This window comes from Ursus americanus, chromosome 2 (assembly GCF_024610735.1).
Source record: "Ursus americanus isolate L20-20 chromosome 2, mUrsAme1.1.p, whole genome shotgun sequence".
NCBI lineage: Eukaryota > Metazoa > Chordata > Mammalia > Carnivora > Ursidae > Ursus > Ursus americanus.
In genome coordinates this window covers 49,182,286-49,208,489 of record NC_142128.1, presented here as the reverse complement: position 1 = coordinate 49,208,489, position 26,204 = coordinate 49,182,286, and the positions used below count along the sequence as shown (strand labels likewise).

Sequence of the window (26,204 nt, the reverse complement as noted above, 5' to 3'; positions counted from 1 at the left end):
CAGAGAAATTTCCCAGCCCTGCTAAGCCCCAAAGTTTCATCTGAAACAATGGATAAAACTTATTTGTTCTGCCTTCCTCACAGGTTTGTTGTAAAGATCAAGCAAAATCACGTATGTGAAAGTATCTTGGAAAGTATAAAGCAGCATTCAAATGTAAAGTATTAAACTCTTTGCCCTTTTCCCTTGTTTCCCTTAAGTCATATTCTGTGTTTGGCTTGTGGCTGCTGGCAGAAAGCACTTATAATGGCAAGCGGGGTCAAGGCCCCCCGAGTGCATGGGAGAAAGAGCTGCCAGCACTTTTTCTTTAAAAAATAAGGAAGTGGTCCTGTCCTTGGAGAAGGGAATAAAAAGCGCTGGCGATGTGGCATCTGACCGGGTCAGGTTCACTCTGCCAAAGTGCCTGGCAGTCCTAATTCAGTTCCCTTCAGGTTAGGAATTGAGGGGTCCCCAGAGAATCCGGCTGAACTGACCCTTCCCGTGGTATTCACTCTGCTCCCATTTTCCTCACCTGTAATATTGGGATAATCATTGTCTTCACCTCATAGGGTTGCTGTAAAGATGAAATGAGTTAACTGTGTAACCAAGCCTGGCACATAATAAAATGTTCGATAAATGTTAGCCCGCGTTATGATTTATTTATTGAGTATCCACTTGGGGCCAGGCACCGTGCTAACCTCCCGGAGCACACAGATGATTAAGACCCTGTTCCTGCTCCTGGAGGGGCTAAAAGGTCTACCACTGGAAGCTAAGGTTGGGAGGTGTAGGGAGTTGACATTTCCCCCCAGTACTTTGCTCCCCTAAGTATGCCCCCTTCCTTTGCTGACTCAGTGTCATTGAGGGCTCAGGGTCTGGGGGTCAGATCCTACCTAGTCTCTGCCAGGAGCCCGATTCAAGCTTTGGCCGTGGCTCCTATGGCCTCTGCACACCCCATCCGTGAACGGGTTTCCATCTGAAACGGTGAAGGGGTTTCGAGCCCCGTGGAAGTTGGGAACTTTGCGGGAGCCCCGGCTGACCGAGAAGGGGATTGAGGAGCTCGGCGCCTTGGGGGCCCGCAAGCAACCACACTCCCGCCAACAGTTTCCTGGCGCTTCCGACGGCGCGGGAAGGGCTGCGGTGCTGCTGTCGCCTGCGGTGGCGGAGAGCGGCCGGGGACGCAGCGTGAGAGCGCCGCGGTGCCTGCGGCGCGGGGGGCACGGGCGGCGGTCCCGCCGGCGCGCCCTGACGGAGCCCTTGCACGTGGAGGGGAGGAAACTTTGCGTGCCTGCGAGGCGGCCGCTGCGAGCTGGGCCGCGCAGCCGGGCCGGGAAAGGGAGCTCGGCGGCCGCTCCAGGGGCGCGCTCCCAGCCCGCCTCCCCGCGCACCCCACCCCTTCCCTCCGCCGCGCGCCGCGCCGCGGCCCCTGTCAGCAGCGGCCGGATCCGCCCCGACGCAGCAGGGCCCGACTTGCACCCACGACCCCGCGCCTCCGCCCTTGCTCCCGGCCTCGGAGAAGCCCCGGCCCTTCCCGCCCCCGAGGAGCGACGGGGCCGGCCAGGACGTCCCGAGAAGGCCGGCCGCCCGCCCGCGGCCACGTCCCGGCCCGGCTCGGGCGCGCCGAGGAGCGGAGCCAGGGGCCGACGCTAGCTCGGGCTCCCTCCCGGCCGCGCCGGCTGCAGCCTCGAGGGCCTACGCAGCTCCCGGCCGCAGCTCCCCGCGGCGCCCGGCCGCTTCCTCCCGCCCCTGCCGCGGGGAGCGAGCTCGCCCACCAGGTAAGGAGGGCTGCGCGTTCCTGGGCTCCGGCTCGGGCGGGCGTGTTTCTGAAAGTTGATTTGAAATGCATCCAAGAGCGAGCAGGGCCAGCCGCGGCTCCTCCCCGAGGCGACTTCTTCGCTCCTGCAGACGTTCCCGGCACCAGCAGACCGGCGGGAGGACCGCCCCGCGCGCCCCCAGCAGCTCTCAGCGCCCGGGGTCCGCGAGCAGGCGGGCGCGCTCCGGCTCGTTCTCTCGGCCCCGCCTGGGCCGGGGCAGGTGAGGGACGCCCCGGACCGGTCGGGGCGCGGGCCGTAGACCTCGCAGTCCCGCGTGCCTGGGCCCGGCCCCACGAGGGAAACACCCACTCCTTTCATCCCAGTCTCCCCACGTCGCTGGGTTCCCGCAGAGTTGTCCCTAGGGCCCGCATTAGTATAGGTTAGGGCGGAGTCGGACTCGGGATGGGCAACCTGGGACTGAGGACGGGGTGAGGGTGTGTGTGTGTTGGGGGGGGGGGCAAGCGAAGGAGAAGCGCAGTTGGGGGGCGGAGGTCTAAGTACAAAACGCGTTGACTTCAAGTGAAATCAGATCAGTCAGAGCAGTTTGCGGTGACTCGTCTCTCTCCTCCCACCCCACGTTTCTCTTGGCTGGACTCTACCCTCCCGACTCATTCTGGTGACCCTGGACACTCCCTCCGCTCTTTCCCAGGAGTGTGGCGGCTGTGGGCTCCCAGTCCCAGAGGGCACGGACCCCAGAAGCATCGTTTCCTCTCCTCTACAGGTCCTCCCGGCCCGGCCCGAACATGCTGGACGGCCTGAAGATGGAGGAGAACTTCCAAAGCGCCATCGAGACTTCGGCGTCCTTTTCCTCGCTGCTGGGTGAGTGTTCAGGCAGTGCGCCCCGGGCGCACTTTTTCCACCAGACCCCCAGCTCTGCAGCCCAGCTCGCCCGGACCCGGTCGGCAATAAGGGAGCCAGGGCCCGTGTCCGGCAGTCAGTTGAGCCGACGCTCCGTCTGTCCGTCAGTCCCCTTGGGTCCTTCCTACCCCAAACCGACAAGCCGCCCCAGGCCTCACGCGCGGGGCACCAAATTCCCCAAAGCCGTGAGGGGCGGGCGAGATTGCTCGTGGGCGTCTAAGTGGCAAGTGATTAAAAATACCCAGGGCTGGATTTTTAATCACGGAGCTGATCGACATCTCGTAAACGCCTCCCGCTTCTCGGCCGCCTAGGGGCGAGAATAGAAAACCCGAGGCTTGAAGGCGCCCAAGTTCGAGGCGGCTTCTCGTCCCCACCAACTCCAGCCCCAGTCTCAGCCTCGGGCCCGGTCGAAGGGCTTTTCCGGGCCGGTGGGCAGCGCAGCGCGGGGATTAGCCCGCACCGCAGGGCCCTCGCTTCTGTTTTAATTAACTGGAGCCGGACCTCGAGGCCAGCGGGTTTCCCCCTGCCTCCCCAATCCCTTTGCAGCGACCGCGGAGGAGCCGCGAGCCTAGGGCCTCGAAAGGGTGTCCACACGCGCGGGTCTCGCTGATCTGGGCCAAGGATTCTCAACCCCACCTCCCACCCCGACCTTGGTGCTTCTCAGGTGTGGGCGCGGGTGTTTTAATATTTTAGCGGGAGGGATTTTCGTTTTGTCATTTAAACCTCTTGCCTCTTTCTGTCCTTCGGAACCGCTAGAGCGGGGTGAAGGCGATGAGACAGTTTGGCTGGAGAAACCATATCCAGAGAGGAATTTCCCCTCCTCCCCAGATGAAACGAAATCACGCGCACTGAGTTCCCCTCTTTCAACCGCGTTTTCGGAAACTTCTCGACTCGGTGCAGCGTCGGAAGAGCGCGGGGGCCTGAGGTGGCATTGCCCTGGCACGGAGCGCGCGCGACCTTGTGCCTACAGCGGGCGTCGCGGCTCACAGTGTGCGCTCCGCCCGGCTCACGGAGGCTCCCAACGCCAGGGTCCTGGCCCTGAACGCCGAGACAGGACAGAACGAATAGACAATTTTACAATTGAGAACTATCTCGCTACTTTTCTTAGCCCTCCCCGCGTGCCCCAAGGCGACTGGCCCCACTGAGGAGCTGGTGGCAGGATCCCCCAAGGGAAAAAGCGACAGGAGTGTAGCAAGGAAATGGGGAAGGGTCAGGCCCTTTGGGACACCACGCGCAAGAGTATTATTATCAGGGGACAAGGCCTTCTTTAAATAGCTGTGAAATGTGCTGACAAAGGCGGCCAAGCGTTCCCAGATCCTAAAAAAGGGCACCCCTCCCCAGCAAAATAAAGGAACAAATGGACAAAAGTCCAAGGGGGTAGGGTAGAGAGCATTCCCTGTTTGCGTGGAGTGGGTTTGGGGTGGGTGTCGCTCGCAAGCGCGGTAGCTGAACGTGCGGGATTCCCAGAATTCCCGCGGCATCTCCGCGCCCTGCTTCTTTCCTCTTCCCCTCCCCGTTTTGATGCTTCTTAATTATGAATATGTCTACATACATATATATATACATAAAATTATACGTATAAACCCACCTGCAACTAGTACTCCAGCCAAGGCGCAGCACTTTGGGGTTCTTTGCCTGGAGCGAGATGGTATTTTTCTGTACGCCTGAGACTTTTTAGGAGAAAATAAAAAATTTAAAAGTTTTCCCTCAAAAAACACAACAGAATCACGTTTTAGCCAAAGGAAAAAACCAATCCCCCCAAATTCTTTTTATAGACTCACCGTTTTCATAATAGTCAAAAGAGACAAGCATAGTGACTTAATGCTTACGAGATAAACCTGGGAGCGCAAATTTATTTGTAGTCTAATTTTACTGGTTGTGCGCACATTTGCGCGAATACCTGGGTAGGTTTGATAATGAAGGCCACTTATTCTTGATTTCCGCCCCCTGCCCTGGTAGAATTTAAACCTTCCCATAGAGTTAATGTTTATTAGAAACAACACCTGGTTTGATTTTTCTCGTTCTCTAAAACTCGGTTTGGTTGATTAGCGGGGGGCTTCCCAGGGTGGGGGGCGCAAGGGAAATAGGCGGGCATGGAGTGATCCGAGCGGGTCCCGGCCAGGGTTGGCCGCGGTGCTGGGCCGGCGCGGTTGACCGGAGACCGTCTATTGCTGCTGTAGGCAGAGCGGTGAGCCCCAAGTCTGTCTGCGAGGGCTGTCAACGGGTCATCTCGGACAGGTTTCTGCTGCGGCTCAACGACAGCTTCTGGCATGAGCAGTGCGTGCAGTGCGCCTCCTGCAAAGAGCCCCTGGAGACCACCTGCTTCTACCGGGACAAGAAGCTCTACTGCAAGTATGACTACGAGAAGTAAGTGATCGCGTCGCCGGAGCGCGCCCCCCACACGGGCACCAGCAGCGAGCGCTGGAGACCCGGTCCTCCTTGACCCCCGCCCGCTTCCGGAAGGCGCGAGAGGCACCCGCTCTCCCAGGGACGCAGAGTGCCGGTTCAGCCCCTGGTTGTGGCCTGTTGCCCTCCCCCGGGGCGGCGGAGACGTGCGCGGTGTGCCCTGCCACGACACGCCCGCGGGGGCGCGAGCCACTGCTCCCTGCTTGCCCGGTGTGCAGCCCTCCCAGCTCCTACTCCGACGTGGCCCTTCCCAGAGGACACACCTCTGTGGGGGCTCCGACCCGATTCGGCCTGTTCCCGGCTCTCCCCTTCCGTGGGGTGCCCCGCGGGCTGCCAGTGGCCCACGTCGGCTCGCGGGGTTCCCACTCCGTCTTGGCCACGTGTCTGTGCCACCCACGCGCTTAGAGCCAGCAGCGAGGTTTCTGCTCGCACGGCCTCCGTCCCCTGTTGCGCGGCTCCCGCTCGGCTTTGTCCACCCGCGTCGCGACAGACTGGGCTCTGAAATGGCGCGGCTGCGCCTTCGAGCTCCGCGCACACCCTGTTTGCCTTTTCTCTTACGGTGCCCGACCCCCCGCCCGTTTCTCAAAAACCCTGGGGCGCAGGGGCAGTTAGGCCAGAAGCGGGCCCTGACCTGAGGCTCCCTCCTCCCCGAATTCCCGCGTGGGTGTGCGGTGCAGCCTTGCCCCGGATTCAGTTCTCTCCTGCCGACGTAACCGTTCTGGTGTGTTTGGAGGAGAATTAGGCGGCAGGTATTTAAGAAAGGAGTATTTGGAATCTAGATTTCTGTAATGCCTACAGCCTGGATGCGGCCGGGAGTGGGAGTTAGAAGGATTTCCTGGTGCTCGCCAGGCAGGCCCGGAGTTGCTTAGTGGGTCCTTGGAGAGGGAACTGCTTTTCCACGTCAAAACGGCTCGGCAGTAGGGACACTGACTTCGCAAAGCTGTGCACGGTCCTGAAGGCAAGGAAGGCGGCTGAAACGCAGGCCTCTCTTTTTGCACACAGGGATTGGTGTGTGGGGCCGAGTTGGACGCGCGTGCGCACGCAGGAGAATTCCGCATTTGTTACTGGTGAATAAAAGAGCAGTACGTGGGGATAATCAAGGGAGGGGCCGTGTGCAAGAAAAGCAGTTCCTATCACGTTATTAAAAACACAGTGAAGGGGGGGTGCAGAAGTCTCCGCATAACCAAAAAACAAAAACACTGAGCAAGAACAGAAATACCTTCCTTTCAGTGTTGCCTGGGCTCTGAGATTTACTGAAAACTGGCAAAGCGTTGATACCCAGTGACCACGCAGGCGCACAGTTTTTCTGCCGCCCCCTGCTCCTTTACCGTCCTCTACTCGAATTTTGCTGTTCTGTGGAAGGGGTACTGGGCATTTTGAAAAGATAACTTTGCATTTTTAGCACTAAAAAGAATGCATGTTCTGTTTGGGGCGCGTTGGACAATACAGAAATGAATAAAGAAATGAAAACACACGACCACTTCACAAAGTGGTAATTATGGTTAACATTTTTTAAAGAAGACATGCCTGTATGTGTTCTTGGTTGTCTGTTTGTTGCCACGGTGTCTGAGTGAAAAGTGCAATTTTTAGGGAATTAAGCAGATTTTGCCCACCGAATTTCAAGTATCACCTTTGGATAAAGCTTCTGGTTGATTGCTCGCTTCCCCCCCCCCCCCCCCCCCCCGTCTTGCTTTTCATCTGAAGGTTTTGGGATTGTGTAGACCCAATCTTTATCTTTCTGCTTATAGATTACTGAAATGTCCACATCCTTCAGGCACAACACTAGCGAATTCAAAAGTATTGGAGCTTAGGAAAGGATTTGGGTTGTGAATTTCTATTCTGTTTGTTAAAAAAAAAATCACGAATCAAAGAAGGCTTAAGGGTCAACACAGCTGTCTGGCCAGTCAGATCTTCTTTAAGGAAGTCAGGCTGTGTCAAGAGGGGAAGAAACAGTTGTTGTAAAGTACTTAACACAACAATGTCCTCTCCATCTCAGCCCCCCAGGTTTGGCGGGGTTTGGGCTTATTAGGAGCCCACTAAGGTCAGTTCTCCTCTCTCACAGCTATTTCTGCAAAGGGAAAATTGCAGGGATCAACTTGCCAGCTGTTGGCCAGAACCAAGAAGATTTTGTAGAGGAGCGTGAGCTGCATTGTTCAGAGAGGTGTTGATGTTACAATGAGGGGTTTTAATTTTAATTCTAACATCTATTTCGGAAACACATGTGCAAAATGGTGTTTCTTGCACTATTTAGCTCGTGGCACCCTATCAGCACGGGTCTGTGCCCAGCCCCTCAATTTTTTTTTTTTTTTAAAGGATGGGTTTTAGTCTTAGTTTCTCCTCTGTTCCCCATCTCGATCCCATTCTTTTTTCCAACAAAATGGGGTTTTCATATATTGAATAATCTTCACGGCATCAGCGTGCATGGTGGTTGCTTGTTTGTTTCAAAACCAGGCTCCAGACAAATTCCTTTATTCAGCCAAGCTTCTCTATGTAAGGCAGGGGGCTGGGTGATGAGAGGCTATGAGACCCAAGTCCCAGCTGCCTTCAGGGGGCTTGTAGCCTAACCTCTTTGCCTTCTGTATTCTCCCAACTGTCCAGGATTTCTTAGAAGCCTCCTCTAAGTGCAGAAATAGGTACTGCCTAGGAGTCCTCTGGAATGACTGGATCTTTGTCGTCTAGAGGGACGTTTTCAGCTGCAGATAACATGAGACAGTCCCAGACAGCACTTTTTTCCTCTTGAACGAACTGATTCTTTAAAAATAATTTTGCCCTTTTGGGTGGATCTTTTTAAAATCTGAGGCCCAGACAAGGCAAATGGAGGGAGAGGAAGAAGAGCTGGAGGTGAGGTGATGGGACTGTGCGGGGGGCAGATGAGGAAGCCCATGGTGGAGATGCAGGTCAGGCATACCCTGCTCTCCAGATTCGCCAAGTTCAAATGCTATTCCTGCACATTAAGATGAAAGAACGTTATAGCTCACGTGCAGTCTTTGGTGAAGGGCGGAAACATAATATGAACAAAGCGAGTTTATTGCATTTATTTTAGCCATTTATAGGTGCTGTGGGCAGTTTTGCATTTGAATTATTAGCTGCCTATTCGTGGTGTCAGGTGGCCAGCTAAAAAGTGAAAATTCTACTCTATCAGCTAGTGGTTACACCTTCTTGGTGTCAAGCACCAAATTTGTCTAATTAAAAAAAATGGAATTGACAGTGGCAGCTGAGACCCAGCCATCCATTTCAGACTTCAGGATGTTTTGTTAAATATTTGTCTCATGCACTATGACACCCTTAGGAGTAATTTTTCTTCTGATCATCCAAAACAAATAAGCATTTAAGGCCGGAGTGCAGAACACTGATTTATGAATGTCCGCAGAAATTAAGAGCTGGAGGCGATCTTTTCTGAGCATGACAGGTCATCAAAGAAAACTAACTAGTTAGGTGGGATGATAGGTTTACAGAATTGCTGAAGCTATACCCAGTGATTTAAAACAGGGGGGTGCTACAGGTATGGATGTTTAAAAACTGGATCCCGCTGTTTTCAGTGTTCCTAAAAGTTAGCAGACAACCAAAATATTTTCCAGCCTGGGGGACTTCTATTTATATAACTGTTGTTCCCTATTTAACTGAGTCCTCTGTGATCTGGATAGTTTGGAGCTTTCCCTGAATTTGTTCCAAACAAATACTGTAGTTGGACTTCAGCTGGAGACAGAAGAGGCTGCTGAATTACGGGAATGCGGTAATACAATAGATAATTAAGCCTTCTGGAAGGGATCCCACATTTAAATCAAGTTTATATTGTTTCTTTCATGTGCCTGGCAGCTCGGTGCGTCAGCTGGGGCCCTCTCCTCTCACATGTGAAGTTTATCATTATCCCGTAGATTGTTCTGGACATCCTAGGAGCAGAGTGGAATAGTTCTGCTGTCATCAGGGCTGTTCTCATAACATCACAACTCCCCACATGTCAACAGATCCCAGGCCTTGGGAGACCTTTCCTCAGAGGGCCCGTCCATGTTTCCCCTCCCCTTTCTTTGGGAGCAGACCAATTTTCCGAAGACAGGGACTACAATGGGGCAAAGCGGATATCCCATTTAGAGCTTTCTCGGTCTAGCCTTCGGCCTGCTGATTGGCAGCCCCTCGGAGAAAATGGCCGAGGTAATGATCTCTATTAGGACCAGTAATGAACTAATTCTGCATTTTATCAAGGTAGTGTAGGATGTGTGTGTAAGGGAGAAGAATTAGTTAATTAGTTTGGTTTTATTACTGGGACATGACTAGGAGATCAAAATTGGGCATGCAGTTACTCCTGAAAGGGAGCCCACAGACGAAATTACAGAGGCAGCTGTAGATTCTTGCTGTACTTTATCTTTTGTTGGCCCCGCTCCTGGCATAATAAAATGTAAGGAATATAAAAATCAAACACAGCTCGGTAATAAATTGGTGTCTGCATTAAATTGCAGGGGGGTTTAGCTCGGGGTAAGCACCGTCCGCGGGCTGTGGCTGTGTGTTGGTGCAGGCCGACTAATCTCTTTTTTTATTTGAAGGGTGATTGGAAACAGTCCTCGCTCAGAGGTGTTTTCTCTTTTTATATGGATTGGTCCCTGGGTAGGACTTCCTTGGAATCTAAGACTTAAAATTTTGAAATAAAATTAGACAGCACAAGTAGATATTAATAGTATTCTGGGAATTGTATACGAACGTTGCTTTTCAGAAGAGGGTTGTGGGATTCTTTAGATCCTTACATAAATGGAGCACGTTATAGAAAGTTATTTATCCAGTCCTGTTGTACGTACTGTAGAGTCCTGGGACTTCTGTCATCCGCCTAGTAAGGAGTTGCTTTTGCTTTCAGCTTTCAGTGACAGGAGCTGTTCTGAAAGTTCATTGTTTGTCTTCCCTTTCAGTTTCATTTTTCTCATTTATAACTTTGGCATTCGCCAAAATACTGTTACTGATTTTAGAGAGGCCTTGTCATTGTTGCTTTCTCATTCTGGAAAAATGTGTTTTCGGAGCTCACGAGCAGGTACTCTTTCTCTAATGAGAACAATTCCATTTCTTAAATTATCAGCTAATTAGTCTTTATGGTCAAAGAAATTATTTGGGTCACAGCATGTCGGAGTGAGACAAGAGGCAAGGATTTAAAATACTCGTTATATTATCAGAAATTTAGTAAAGCCTCTTAGGGTCAATGCCCATACAACACGGCATTGTTGAATCCCATCGTATTCAAAATAACCCGTATTGAATCCCATTCACTTAAGTGTTAAGTACAGTCGTACAACTTCAGGGAACGAACGATGGGGGGTGGATGTGCGATCACACGGAAAGATTTAAAAATAATTTCTGCCATAACTGTGAACCCTTAGCCTTATTTGAGCGCTTTTCAGGTTTTTTCTTTTCAAAGATCTTTCTAATGTGGATTTTTCAATGTCCTTTCACGTCTTCAGAGGGGAGTTCTTGTGGGCTGAGATCAGGAGGAGTGGGGGCCCCTGGGGTGGCATGCCTCTCCCAGCCTCTGCCCAGAGAAGCAGGGTCCCTGTCCCGGAGGGCCCTGTCCTCTCTCCAGCAGGCCTGAGGCTGCCCCCTGGGAACACCTGTGTTTTTCTGAAAGTCTCTTAGTGACATGCAGACGTGTTGTTGCCAGCACCCTTGCAGCTTTGCTGTGGGAAAGTTGGTGATTTTTAGGAGCAGAATGTAGAAAGGGTTCTGAAGGAAATCATATTAGAGGACAAAAGACATGAGGCCCTTCTCTCCTGTGTGCCCAGTTTTACTGGAACCTATAGGAAAACCAGCTTGGCATTTACAGCGTCTCCGTGGTCTTTTTGACTAGCACGATGTGGGACGTTTTAGTTAGTTTATCACAATTAGAATTAGTTCTGTGATCGCTGACCAACGTCGGCTGCCGCTCTGTGTCTCTTTGTCATATGTTAAATGCAGCCCGGCCAACCGCCTTGCTGAAACGAAGGGAACACCTTCCAAATGTCAAATTGTTATTTTAGTCAAGCACAATTATCTGTCTCTATATTTTTAACCAAGACGAAATTAATAAAATTGCTACGGGCCCTGGCATGAGTTAGCAGGAGGATTAGAGCTGCATCGGCTAAAAAGGAGGTGTAAACACTGTCATCTTGCTACATGTTTGTTTTCACAGTACTGAAAATAAATAAAATGAGACTTAGGGTAGGGATTAAGTTTCTTTTGGGATCACACAGCAGATTCGATTGGAATGCAGCAGAAACACAGAAGTATTTGCGAAGATGTTATGGACGGAATAAGACCGGGGCCTCCATCTGTGTCTCACCTTGTGTGTCTGCTGGGTCCCATCACAGATGACCCCATCTGGGGATTTAGAAAGAAGATTTTTAAAAGCTGCCTCTGTGCTGTTCTTCTCAGTTGGCGAACCGAGGCAGCCGAGTCCTCTGTGGGGCTTGTCACCTGGCCACCATGCTTGGATGAGCCAGCATTGAAGGAGACCATTGCCAGATTCCCCATTAGTGAGCCATCATGTCACCACAAGTAAAAATACAGAGTGGACTGTGCTCTTCCTAGCCCTCTAGCCCAGACTCCACGGGAGAGTCTTTCCCGATTCCAGTTTGGGGAACCTATTTTTGGATAACAGTAAATATGTCTGGCTTTTCTGACTCCAGTGTCTCCCCAGCCTATTAGATTGGCGTTTGATCATTGTTATCCAGTAATGGGCCGGCCCTGCTAGTTGTCTGGCCACTATGGGTCAGCCTACCTTGCCTGACAGGCCCAGTCAAACTCTGTGCATATAACAAATATCTTTAGCGTCCAGCATGGCTGGGAATGGACCACATGCTGTATCTGGTGCTCCCATCTGGCCCCCTCCCATTCTGCCTCCCCCTCACTCCCCTGTGCCCTGTGGAATTCTAGTAACATGACTCTTGCCAGCATCAGATCTTACTTCAAGACCATCTCATCAACCGCCTCATTTTTCCCCCCCAGGGCATCCTTATGGACCATGAGGCCTCTTTTGATTTGCTCACGTGGAGGAAACTAATTAGTCTTCTGGATGCCAAAGTCACAGTCCTGTCTCATGGCCCCCCTGTTACGGAGCAGGGCTTAGCTCAGTGGTTGGCAAGGGGCACACCCCTCCGGTTTGCGTCATCTCATGACCCTTGCTCTTTGGGGGACTGGTAGGGTCCCCCGAACATCTTCTGAGTGTGCCTGGTGCCCCCGTGGATGCCACCTTGTGTGCTGTCACTCTAGATGGATGTTTCCGGGGGGTGGGGGTCAGAGAAGCACCTGAGTCTGACGCTGTCGCCGGTAAACCAGAGGAGTTCTGATAGCATGTAAGCACACCGTGCATCCTTAACTTCTTGCTGCTTCTTCGGACATGGCGCTTGTCCAACCTGGCAAGAACTTCTCCTCCTCTATCTCTGGAGCACAGGTTCTGCGGCTGCGGCTGCGATGGAAGGGATCTTTCCAGCAGCCTCCTCTCCGGTTCCATCGGCCCCTCTGCTACCCCAGCGCCACGCCTAGACTGCAGTTCTGGTGCCTCTCCCTATGGAGCCTAAGGAACCTTTAAAAGGATTTTTGAAAACAAAACAAAACAAAACACCCCCTCCTGAACTCCAGATTAGCCTCTTAAGCTCATTAAAGTTCCTTTAAATACCAAAATGTTGGGCTCCTGGGGACGATCCCCCAAACCATATTTTCATTCTTAACATTGTTGTCATTCACTGTGCAGCAGATTAAGGGCAGCTCCCTCTGGGCCCAGAAACGGTCCCCTCTCTCTCTGCAGGAGGGTCCAAATATGTCTTTGTTTGAGGACTCCAATAGCCTGAACCTAACTGAGTAGGAGCCGATGGCAGCTTGGCCTGGGGCCCCCAGCTCCATGCTGGAGAAGAGGTTGATGTCTTTGGGGGATAAGATGGGGCCTAAAATGGGGAATGGGCAGTTGAGTGGAGAAGATGCGGCTTGTACAGTTTTCAGGAGCTTGGTGGCCACGGGGCCCTCTCCCAGTCCGGGTGATGGAGGACTGCTCCAGTGGCCTGGATTTAAAGGACTGTCCTTGCCCTAGAGAGTGAGGCTGGCTTAGCGAGCCTCTTTCTGGGACCCAGAAGAGATGCCAGAGCCCAGTTTCTGTTCTTCCCCCAGGCGTTGGTGGGCCATCACAGTTCAGAGGTGGATTTTTGCGGCCATACCTGCCTTTGGCCCCATGCTGCTCTTCACTTCAGCCTCTTTTCCAAGGAGCCTCCTTAATAGACCCACCCCCTCTCTGTCATTTCAGGGTTCCTTTCCTAAAGCTGGCTCTTGGGGAGAGCTTTCTGGTTTTGACAGTGGAACAAATCCTTTTTAACATAACCATCGAGAGTTTCCTCCCCTGCTGCTGGCCCCCCTCACCCCCCCTCCTCCTGCCCCTCCTACATTGTAGCAGGGATTCCTTTGTGCATGTGTTCCTGGTACACAGACAGTGATGGCCGCCATCTTCACAGGGGTACAGGCCAGCTCCTCAGAGACGAAAACCAGTTGGCAGTGCCGTGAGGTATACTTTGGAAACCCAAGGAGGAAGAACATTCCAGAAGACCCTCCTTTGCATTTCTTTAGCCAGAGTGTTGCTTGGTCCCTGTGCCTCTCTTTCCCTTGGGGCTCTATGTACCCAGCATCCCTAGATTCAACCAGAACACTAGTTATACAACCCCCTTTTCAAGATCTCAGCTCAGTCTTGTCTTCTTGCTTATCTTGTGCTCTGAACCCATCTCTTGACCTTATAAATTTCATATTATCTTGTGTACAGGATAGAGCCTGGTCTTAGCTATCAGTCAAATTGGACAGGATATTATGAAATAATTCACTTGGGATGTACATGAGAATGTGGTGTTCTTTTAAAGATACTTTTTAACTGAAAGGGTGTTCAGTCGAAAAGGAATGACTACCTTACAGTAGAATTTGAGGTCCTAGAATGGGACCAGTAGAGGAGATAATTTTGGACAGAATGCAAATACCACTTTGTAGGGGGCTTTCCTGTTCGGCTGGTTGTGATTTTACACCCGCTCCTTTTCTCCTGGATTCTGCTCCTGGTTGGGGTCTTCCATTTCAAAAATCCATATCCATAGATGGAAGGGGTTGGACAGGTGGGTAGGGTTGGTTTGGGCACTGTGTAGCTCCCTCCATTCCTGGAAAGATAACTGGAAACACACATCCTACTGTCAAGAGATGTCCAAGCCACAATCTCCTTATCCGTGCAAGGGACTATGCTATCAACCTCCTACGGTTATTGTGACACTTGACTAAGAAAATGAACATGAAAAGCTTTTTGGTAAAATACAGAGAACTCTACAAGGTTGGGTATTATATTTGTTTTTTATTTTTATTTGAGTAAAAGAATTTAGATTCTCAGGAGCTGTGCATGCTAACTCTGCATGGTTTTAGTGGTTTAGAGCATAGACTGTGGGCACAGGGTGTCTGGGATCACATCCTTGCCCTGTTGCTCACTAGCCATTTCCTCGGGCAAGGGTCTTACTTTCTCAGTGCTGGTTTCCGCTCTCTAAAATGGGGGTAATGATAGTACCAATCTCCTAGGGTCATTTTGGGTTAATATTTAAAAAGTGTGCAGGTCTGGGGCGCCTGGGTAGCGCAGTCGTTAAGCGTCTGCCTTCGGCTCAGGGCGTGATCCCGGCGTTCCGGGATCGAGCACCACGTCAGGCTCCTCCGCTGGGAGCCTGCTTCTTCCTCTCCCACTCCCCCTGCTGTGTTCCCTCTCTTGCTGGCTGTCTCTCTGTGACATAAATAAATAAAATCTTTAAAAATAAATAAATAAAATAAAAAGTGTGCAGGTCAATGCTTGGCTCGTAGGAATTTCCATAAAAGGACATGTTGAAAAAAATGTATCCTTTTCCATTTTCTTTTTTCTTTAGAAGATTTTATTTATCTATTTTTGTGTGAGAGAGAGAGAGACAGAGAGAGAGAACAAGTAGAAGGGAGGGGCAAAGGGAGAAGCAGACTCCCTGTTGAGCAGGGAGCCCGATGCAGGACCTGATCCCAGAACCCTGGGATCATGACCTGAGCCAAAGGCAGCTGCTTAACCAACTGAGCCATCCAGGCGCCTTCCTTTTCCGTTTTCAAAGAAACTTCGCATGTATTTTCTTTATTGGACCTCACAACAATTTTAAAAATTAGAAAAGAAGAGGTGTTTTTCTCCCTCTGCATTTTATAGCTAAGAAACTGAGGCTCAGAGAGGTTAAGAACTTGCCCAAGGTCACGCTGTTGGCAAAGAGGGAAGCTGGGATGCAGTCCCCAGCCGTGGACTCCTGGTCCAATGGCCTTTCCTCTAAATCACACCATCTGCTGCTTGAATTCTGGTGTTCACACCCCAGTGAGATCACAATTCTCAGTTTGTCCCGTTGAACCAGCTCTTGGAGAACAAGTCCCCACCTGCTAGATACTTGAGCTTTCAGGCAGCCTTCTGACGGTCAGCTGTTTACGTATTCTGTGGTTTTTAAGGAAGTTTTTTGGAATTGGGGATTGCCTGAGCGTGTGTGTGTGTGTGTGTGTGTGTGTGTGTGTGTGTGTGTGTGAGAAAGCTGCTAGCATCCACCCATCGCTCCTGTTTATCAAACTCCACACCCACAAAGCCATCCTGCCGCCATCCTTTCCTGTCCCATCCCATCTGCATTGGGCTCCATTGTTCCTCTAGCTTAGCTGTTCTTCTCCACCGGAAGGATGACAAAAAGGCAGACAAGCATCCATTTTTCTTTCTCTCCAGCTCCCAGAGTTTGCTATTGGTGGCTTGTTCTGGGAGCTTGTCTGCACATTTGGCAGCAGAACTGTTGAATATCAGATCTGGAGCCTTCCAAACATAACTTCCATTGGGACTAGCCAGCAGCTGTCCATCCATTCCTTGCATAACCCTTTTCCGAGGGTTCTTCTGAACTGTGTTGTATTTTCAAGCGAGCCCCAGCCTCAGCTAGGAAAGATCCCTCTGTGCCCTGGTAGGAGGCTGATTTTCAAAACTGTTGACTCCCTCTTGTTTATTACATGAGCTGGCTGGATCAAAAAAGGGATAATGGAATCTTGGTTTTTAAGGAAATTAAGTATTCCTGTATTGTATTATTTCACTCACCGGTGCTGACACTTGGTTCACTTAAAACTAGTTCCAGTCAATTTTAGAGAGATTTGGAATGTAGGTCTGAATTTAATCTCTGTAAACTGGCGTGTAATGAAACTAGAGATTTCAGGTAATACAGCAGTAACTGGAATGCACGTTACCTGGTTGTATGCGGATTTCTCAAGTTGAGAATTAAATGGAATCTTATAAACAGTTGGTTTATTAATTAAGTCACTCATTCATTCATCTAATCATCAAACAGATTTATTAAATTCCTCTATGTGCCAGGTATGTAAAAAATGAGTAAAATGAAACACGGATGTATTAACAATCTAGCAGAGCCTGTTTAGAGACATAAATTAAACAGATGCCTAAGAGAAGGATAAGGTTGTGTGAAGAGAGGTCTGGCCTGTAGGACAGAGAGCCCACTCATTTACGTCCCTTGGTTCTGCAGTACTCTGCTCTTCGTGATCTCCATACTGCTTGTCACCATACGAAGTCTATATTTATCTGCTGCTTTGTGGTCTGTGTCATTAGGTCATAAACTCGGTGAGGGCAGGGACCTTCCTGGTTTTGTTTTGTGTTTTGTTTCTTGAGACCTGTATCTCCAGCATCTTGCACGGTCCCTGACACGCAGTAGGCATTAGACAAATGTCTGTTGGGTGAATGGATAAATTAATCTATGTGTGACTTGCTTGGGGTTGTTATAAAAGCTTCATGGAAGAGGCGACAGAAAATAAACTAAATAAATAAAGGCATATTTCAAATTGTGGTAAGCGCCAAGAATCTACGGAAGAGTACATAGTAATACATAACCAGGGGACCCCAAGCTTTAGGGTATTTTATCACATAAATCAGGAGAAGAGGGGAATGCCCAAGGGGATACTACATAGAGTGAGAGGAGCACCGGCGGTCAAGAAGCCCATCTGCGGTGGGACGGCACAGAGGCCGGAGGGGATGCCAGGGTGAGTGGGGTTCTGGAAGACAGGACAGTGGTGGGGACTTTCCAAAACTAGGGCTGCCTATTTGCTCTTAAAATTGACAGTTAGTCATTGGTAACCTTATCAAGAGTAGTTTTCTTCTTCTCCTTTTTAAAAAAGATTTAATTTATTTATTTGTCAGAAAGCGAGCACAAACAGGGAGAGCAGCAGGCAGAGGGAGAAGCAGGCTCCCCAATGAGCAGGGAGCCCGATGGGGGACTTGAACTCGTGACACTGGGGTCATGACCTGAGCCGAAGGCAGATGCTTAACCCACTGAGCCACCCAGGCATCCCTCAAGAGTAGTTTCATCAGAGGCATAGAAGGGACAGGACAGCATTTTAATGGGTTGTAGAGTCAAATGTAGTCGAAAGAGCAGAGGGAGTGATATGACCAGCTCTTCTGAGAAGGTGGACAGCAGAAGAAAGGTCAGAAGGGAAAGAGACAGCAGTCCATGGGGTGGAGCTAGAATGAAGGGACGATGTCCTAGGATGGGCTAGTCTTGAGCCTCCTTGATGGCTAAGATGCGTTTCGTCAGGAAAGGAAGGAGGTTGAGGATCAAGGAGAGAGAGGGGCATCCAGCTGACAGAGGAGAAGCCTGGGGAAAGGTCTGGCCCTGCTCTCCTCTCTCCCAACCATTTATTCCCTTTGTTCTTTTGTGCCCGTCTCCATGGATTAGCGGGAACTGAACCACAGAATGGAGGCCCACAGAAGGTGGGTCTGTTTTCTGTCACTCCTCAGGTAGCCACGGCAGCTTCCCACGTTGCGTCTTTTCCAAGGCCACCCTGGTACATGGGCCTGAGGGGGCCAGCAGAGGGAGGCTCCAGCCCGTGTCCTTCTTCTTCAGACCCTAGTTGTCTTAGTGCAAACCTCGCTGTCTGTCACCTTCCTATCTCCGCTCTTCAGCAGTCAGGACTCCATTTGGTTACGGTGTGGCCCAAGGTTTACATGGTGTGGCCAGTTCCCCAGGACATGTGTGCCAGGCTCCCCAGGCCTGGAGCTAGTGAGCTGTGCTAGGCAACTAGACTGTCCACGTGCCTGGTGGTGGAAGGGCCTTTGCTTCCTGGGATACCCAGGAGAAACCTGAAGAGAAGGGCGTCCAGGATGGGGACGTGGTCCTCCTCGTAGGCTGTGATGGCCCAGTCTCTCTCCACCTGGCTGTCACTGTTTATGGTCTCGTTTACACGGTTGGTTGGTATGTGAACTTTCTCAGACTGGAGACTAGAGTGACCTGGAAGATAGTAGTGGGTTTCTCCAGAAGCCTTGAGCCATAATCCTGCATTCGCCTCTGCTTTGGCTGGGTGGGTCCGGGCAAATTCACATAATCTCTTTGAGTTTATATGGTTTGCCTCAGTGCCTTTCCTTTGAGTTCTGAGAGGTGTGGCACACGGTCACAGACTGATGTGTCCAGTGAGGGAGTGAGAATGTTTTTGACGGGAGCAGGAAAGCAGTGTATGGATGGGTATGAATCTTTCCTTAGGTATAGGGACATCATATCCATATGACCCTAGGAAAGAAAAATAAGTAAGTGTCATAAGGGGCCAGACCTCTTCACTTAGAAGGGGATTAAGCTAAAATTGGTGCTACCAAGGGAGCCGAGTATTTTTCAATGGTTCTGCCTCTGTGGCCAGTAACTTCAGTGGAAAAAATCAGTGACAGGTTATGTTATCATAGACACCCAACTGATTCACGGAATGAATTTTTCTACTTGGTTTCGACCGAACTCCACAGTGCTAGAAGGGAAAACTGTGGGGAGCGCTGTGATGTACATTTCGGTACTTCGTGATGTATTATTTTTCAATTTCCCTGTTGACAGTTAAAGAGCAAAGGCCAAATGGACTGTACTCTTTTAAGTGGCAACGTGGACACAGTGGGATCGTTGGAAAGCCATTAGTAGCCAAACCTAGTTAATATCAGCTCAGGTAAATGCGCTTCCTCACTGGCGCCTTTCCCTCAACTCAATTATTAAAGGATTAAAGGACTTCCCCAATGAGCTCCCTTAAAAATTTAATGATGTACAGTATTGCAGGGGTCGAACTGTTACGACAAAGTGATTCAGCTTTGCGCTGATATCGCTAATCAGACAGAAAGGAAGATTCTGAAGCTCCCATTACCTGTAATAGGGGGAGATCCGCCGTCAGTAAAGGTACATGCTGTGGCATCCAGGCATCTCATGCTCCTGGCTTTTACCAGATTGAGCCAGCTTCTGGGGGCAAGGTGGAGGGACAGTATGTCCTGCCCGTGGCCCTCTGTCTGAATAGTTCTTATTCTTTCTTAGAATTGGATAGTATTTTCAGGAGAAGCTGATGGAGAGAGATGTATTTAGGGCTGTGGTTTAATACTGTAATTGCGCGTAAGGGGGTCGTTCCATTCCCAGTGATCACTTGTAGCCTTCTTCAACATGAAGCATGTGCCTTTTTTTGCGGTGGCCGGTAACACATGTGCACGTGCGCACCCATACATGGACACACTCTGTCTCCTTGTATAACTGGGGATATGCACGTGTGGGATCACTGGACAAAGTCAGAGGTGTAACCTGCGGCTAGAGAACTGAGTCAGCACTTGTTAGTTTCTGGGGGGACCCAACCTGTGTCCTCAGACTCATCAGCATCAAGGGATAAATACTGAGCTCATAGCCACAACCAGGCTCAAGGTCCACAGGCGTCAGTGCGTGGTGAGTGTTGCAGACATGCGGGTCTGCAGTGGGGAGTGGGGCGCGGGGTGAGTGGCTGGCACTTTCCAGGTTGGTGGCATCTGTCTTAATGGCCAAGTCTCCATGCATCTCACTGACAGCCTAATTGATGAATCACTCAGCATTCATTTATTTTTAAAGATTTTATTTATCTGATTTTGTCCGGGAGAGAGAGCAAAAGCAGAGGGAACGGCAGGCAGAGGGAGAAGCAGGCTCCCCACTGAGCAGGGAGCCCTATGTGGGACTCGATCCCAAGACTCTGGGATCATGACCTGAGCCAGAGACAGACGCTTAACCGACTGAGCCACCCAGGCATTCTGAATCATTCAGCATTTGGAAGCCCTGTATTTCAAGGGTCATTTCTAATTTTAAAATCCTATTTGGTCTGAGATCTCCTTTTTTTTGTTGTTGTTGTCGTTTTGGTTTTTTAAATCCCATTCCTTATTTGGTTGTTCTAAAGTTGGAGACCAGATTAGCATCATTTTTCCTGTACAGTTTTCAGTTTTCCCTTCTAAGAGGCGCATCTATCTTGACTCAGTTTCTTTTCTCTCTCTACTCTGAATTTACCATTTAATTAAGAATATTGTTGTAGTGAAGGTAGGATTTAGAACTGTGGTCCTAACCCTCCATTTCGGCCAGCCTGAAAGGTAAATTTTACTTTGTTCACCTATTTACCTCTTCAGCTGTATTTATCGAGGACCTATGACATGGCTAGACATCGTTACAGGCACTTGGGAAGGAATTGTGAACACCAGCAAAGAGAGAATCCCTAACTTCATGGAGCTGACATTCTAGAGGGGAAGAAAGACAGCAAAGAAACAAAATATACCTCCCCCACCCCCACCCCGCCACTGATACCCACAAGTTTGACTTTTCTTCCTATTTGAATATCCATCTATCTAATGCTGCAACCCACCCCTACAATCGCTACTACCCCATTATATGTCTGTATTTTCCCTTTTTCCAGCCACTAACCACCTTCTAGCATGTGCTGTAATTTACTCTTTTATTTATTTTTATTTTTTTATTTTTTATTTTTTAAAGATTTTATTTATTTATTCGACAGAGATAGAGACAGCCAGCGAGAGAGGGAACACAAGCAGGGGGAGTGGGAGAGGAAGAAGCAGGCTCATAGCGGAAGAGCCTGATGTGGGGCTCGATCCCGTAACGCCGGGATCATGTCCTGAGCCGAAGGCAGATGCTTAACCGCTGTGCCACCCAGGCGCCCCTGTAATTTACTCTTTTAGTATGCCAATATATTGTTTCTCCCATTAGCATGGAAGCCTCATGAGAACAGAGCCTGGAACAGTGTTGTTTACTAGGAACATAATAGGTACCCTGTGCTCATGGTGGAAGGCCTGGGGTGACGGATTCATTGATAAAGCTGTCTCACACCAGTGGTAAACAGAAGAGCAGACAGGAGGTGATTCCAGGGTATTCCCCTGAGCTGGGTACTTCACTGAGTTGGAGAAGACATGAGGGCAGAGGGGGCAGTGGGGGCCGTGGGAGCAGGAAGAGTTTTCTTGGATGTGGGCAAGATAATATATCTGCTTCTGAGCCTTATTTTATTCCTTACACACCTCTAGGGAAGCCAGAAAGGAGGGGCAAGTACAAAGGAGACAAGTGAGTGAAAAATCCAGCGGGGCGTCTGGGGGGCTCAGTGGGTGAAGTGTCTGCCTTTGGCTCAGGTCATGATCCCAGGGTCATAGGATGGAGCCCCACATTGGGCTACCTGCTCGGTGGGGAACCTGCTTCTCCCTCCACCCCTCCACTGCTTGTGATCTCTCTCTCTCAAATAAATAAATAAAATCTTTAAAAAAAAATCCATCAGTGTTGATACTTAGAGACTTTGTTTGGAATAGAGGTTTCAAACCTGGGTTTTGCTTCAGGGTGTCCGTGAGTCCCTTGAACTATTTTCTCGGAAGTGTGTGTGTGTGTGTGTGTGTGCACTTTTCTGGGTCCGTAGATGTTGTCAGTTCTTAGAGCTGCCTGTGATCCCTAAATGGGTAAGAGTTAGTGATGTGGAAGAAAGGAGGTTGTGAAAACGGACGGCAGAAAGTGAGACGTACCCCCTCACCCCCACCCCCACGTGTGGACAAGGGTTCAAATCTCAGCTCTGTTACTTGTGTGTTCATACAGCGTCTAGTAAAGATCCTCGGTAGATGGCAGCTAATTATACTAATAATTTACTCACTAATGTTCAGCACTGCCAGCCAATTGCAGATTATTATGCCCATATGGGCAATTTTATTCTCATACCAGTGGTTTGTTTCTTTCATTACTTTTAAACCTCAGCATTACTTTTCTAAGCATTCTCCGTGGATGTCCCTAATATTTTAAAAGGACATAAAGGCAGACAGATTGCCTTGTAAAGTAAAAACACACATCAGATGCAAGAAGGAGACATCAAGAGTAAGAGGAAGTACTTGGTTTGAGAACGGGGGCTCTCAGACAGATAAAATCTACTTCCCATGGTGGGTTTAGACGGACCGACTGATAAGGCACAGGCATCCAGAATTTGTTACATTAATCCTAGACTGAAAGATAATTAGCAAATGTGTTGAAGTAGGCTTATGTTTTCCCTTCTTTGCCAACAATTGTGACCGTTTGTTGGCGACTGAAGATTGAACTGAGTTCTCTTGTCTTGATCACAGCTGTCGGGAGGAAATAAAGCGCTCGAGTTTCACACACGTGCGAACTTTCTAGGTCTCCTGTTATATTTAACAGGGGCTTAGTCTCTCTCAGGAGGTACCAGTAATTGTGAGACATTATGTTATTGATCATCCTTTATAAGCAAGGCAGCAGAATAGACCATAATTAAACACTCTGCGAACAGTAATTTGGTGAGTGGGCTCCAGTTTTCACGTTTACCTATAATATGAATTCATTTATGCATGTATTGTGAGTATTTAAGCCTTTAAAAAAAAGGTTTATTTATTTTAGAGAGAGAGAGTGGGGGGAGGGGCAGAGGGAGAGGGAGAGAGAATCTCAAGCGGACTCCGCACTTGGCGTGGAGCCTGACGTGGGGCTCGATCTCATGACCCTGACATCACGACCCGAGCCAAAACCAAGAGTTGGATGCTTAACCGACTCCCCGCCCAGGTGCCCCAATGAGTATTTTAGCTTTTATGTGGAAATTCAAAGTCTTCATTTGTATTTTCTTTTTAAAATCAGTTTCTCTCAACTCTTTTAATGCTTACTTTGAAGCTACTGTGAAAACTACTGGCGGTGGACATGGAAGAGCCCAAACGAGAGAGAAGCCTGGAGAGTCTGTGATAACAGACAGTATATCACGTAATCATCATCCCAGTCTCATTCAAGATGAGGAAATTGAGGCTCACAGAGGCTGAGCCTCCGTCCCGGTGTCACATGGTTTCTTCCTAAGTGGTGTAGATGGGAATCAGGCTCAGGCTTTCCACAGCTCCCTGCACAATGTCACAGCTGCTTTGTCTGCGTGGCAAAGCCCTGGAGATGCTGCCTGTTCGCCTCACCAGGTTGTGTGGAAAGGTCATGCCAATCCCTTCTGTGGAAATTTAAATTCAAGCGGTTCTGAGACAGATCTGTGGCTGAGCACATAGGTCTAAGTCACCGTCTAAGAATGAGTGAGGTGATTATCTTGGACACAATCGCACACAACTGACAGAACAGTGATGGAGAAACAAAATCCACAACGATGGATGTGTTAACTTGGTAAATGGTCCCTTCCACCATTTTGTCTGGGTTTGGGCACACATAACTTTGACCATTGCGCACTGTATCTGGAGCATAAGAGATATTTATGTATTATGTATGTATGTGTGTGTATTTGACATGTATCAACACATACACATGTGGAAGCATGGGATTTTAGTGATGGAAGGTACTTCGTAGATTTTGGATGGTAGACATGGTGAAAAACAGGAGCCAGATTGCCTGATTTCTATTTTTTAAAAAAATATTTGTTTATTTATTTATTTTAGAGAGAGAGAGTGCGTGAGAGGGCTCGGGAGAGGCAGAGGCAGAAGGAGAGGGAGAAGCAGACTCCCCGATGAGCAGGGAGCCCAGTGCAGGGCTCGATCCCAGGGCCCTGGGATCACTGCCTGAGCCGAAGGCAGATGCTTCACCGACGGAGTCACCCAGGTGTCCTGATTGCCTGATTTCTTTTTTTTTTATAGTAATATTTTTTATTATATTATGTTAGTCACCATACAGTACATCCCTAGTTTTTGATTGCCTGATTTCTAATCTTTATTTTTAAAGTAATCTCCTATAGATGGCATAGAGCTGAGTCTTTTTTATCCATTCTGACAATCTCTTTCTTTTAGTTGAAGTGTTTTATCCATTAGTATTTGATGTAATTATTGATATAGTTGGATTTCAGTCTATCATTTTACTATTTTATGCTGTTTTATTTTCTCTTTTGTTTTTGATTTCTATTTACGCACTCTATTTTTTTTTGTTCTCCGTCTCTCCTTTCATGCCTTCTTTTATTTGACGGGTTTTTAAAAGAATTTTATTTTAATTTGCTTGTTGGCTTCTTAACTATATTTAAATTATTAATTTTTTAATGGTTGTTCCCAGGATTATAATATGCATCCCTAACTGTTCATAATGTGTGTGGAGTTGGTATTATACCATTGCACATAGCCCATCAGAACCTTGGAACTATATACACCCATTTACTCTCTCCCTCCATTCTGTTTGCTATAGTTGTCAGGTGTTTTTCCTCTGTTCTTTGGACTGCGTCATTTCTACTGATCTATATGTCGGCTTATCACCACTTTCTTTGTCATCTTTGATCTGCTGTTAAGCCAACCCAGCGTCCGCCTAGAGGTGGTCTGGCAGACGCCATGAGAGCTTTTTCCTTCCTCCATTTGATTAGCTCTCATTCAGCGGCATCAGTGTGAGGCTTTTTGGGGGGAGTTATTTAGGCGTGTGGGGACTTACTGCCTTCCACGACATGGCTCTGTACTCTTTCCCCATTTAGTGGGACTGTCCAGTTTCACTTCCTCTACTTCATTCGTGAATCTGCCTCTCCAGACCCATGTCATGCTGGTTGCCCTTCACTGAATGACTTTCTGGTTGCTGACATGTTTTGGGGACAGAGAGGCCCAGTCTTGCTGCGAAAATGTGTGTGTGGGGGGGACGGCACCCTACAGTTCTCAGCTCAGGACTCTCTCTCACCATGGGGCGAGGTGTGCCTGATGCTTGTTGATACCGTCACGAGCATTATTTTGTATTTTGAGATTTCTGCCCCAGAGAGACAGATTGCTTCTTCTCTCCTGACAATTGCCACATGAGCTGAGAGGGTCTTGAGAAAGCTGTGTTCTTTCCATGGGGTTTGAGATAAGACAAGAGAGTGAGGTAGTCGGGCATGCATCTCTCTTTATGATTCAGCAGGAAACCTAGAACTCATTGGAAGATTCAAGTCTACCTGGGTCGTCTCTGAACGTGACTTTCTGTTGGCCCCACTTCCCTGAGGGTCACCCCCACAGCTGTGCCTCCCGTGGGCCACCAGCCAGCACGGGCACAGGTGCACGAACCCTGAAGGTGGCCCCACCAGGTGAATCACCTGTCTCAGTCTTTGCTGAGTTCCTGGCCAGGTGCTGGACAGACTTGTAGCTGGCTGGGAACGCTGCAAAGGTACCACGGGGAGCTGGCTTTCCAGAGCCATGGGGCTTGCACCAGACTCACGTGTTAACCGTTCACTCTGGGGAGGGAGCGCCGTGGGGCCGCCTTTGTGCCCAGCGACAGAGCGGGAGACGTTCACATGTCCGTGCCTTGCTCCTCTCACACGCTGGCAGGTTGTTGCTGGGGCCGGGACTAGCGGTCTCCACCAGTGAACCCTGTCTGTCCCCAACTTTCATCACAGGAGCAGATTCCTGGGCCATTGGGCCCCTGGTCAAAATCCAGAGGTTTCTGTGTGAAATCCTGAGAACGTGCTAAACAAGGGCACAGCTTGGTGTTTTTGTTACAGGTTTTTAACTCCCCCCAGTTGGTGTCATGTGCTCTTCTTCTCTCCCTGGCCCCTCTCATTGCTCTCCACCCCCCCCCCCCCCAAAACCCGACCCGGGAGCTAGAGCAAATGAAGCCCTGCAGCTTCCAGGCCTCCATACTCGATGGAAATATTTTCCGTTAAAGTTCCTCGGTGGACTCTTCTGCATAGAGGTGGCTGCTGCCGCAGCTTTGGCCTCTCCCCACCTCGGAGAAATCCCCCGTAAAGGCCTCTTAGTGAGAAGGATTTACAATTGAGACAATGCCGCTTTCACAGCTTTTAATTACACTTGACTCCTTCCAAAGCCTCCCGCTGGCTGGAGCTACCTTGTTGAGAAGGGCCAGGACCCGGGCTGAGAGCGATGCGGGAGGCTCTGGGCTGGGCGGTGTGTGCAGACCCCGTGAGGCCCGAGGCCCGCCGTCCAGCCGTCCCCTCCCTGCCGGAGGA

General features: G+C 49.6%; 1 protein-coding gene across 1 annotated transcript in view; it reads left to right on the top strand.

Annotated features, from left to right (window-relative positions):
• The first annotated feature begins 1,602 nt into the window (after window positions 1–1,602).
• Window positions 1,603–26,204, top strand: part of LMX1A (LIM homeobox transcription factor 1 alpha) — a 153,278-nt gene continuing 128,676 nt past the window's right edge. The window contains exons 1-3 of the mRNA XM_045809558.2: window positions 1,603–1,748; window positions 2,509–2,606; window positions 4,826–5,012. Of these exons, the coding sequence (XP_045665514.1) occupies window positions 2,531–2,606; window positions 4,826–5,012 (263 nt within the window). The 5' untranslated portion in view covers window positions 1,603–1,748; window positions 2,509–2,530. The remainder of the gene's footprint in view (window positions 1,749–2,508; window positions 2,607–4,825; window positions 5,013–26,204) is intronic.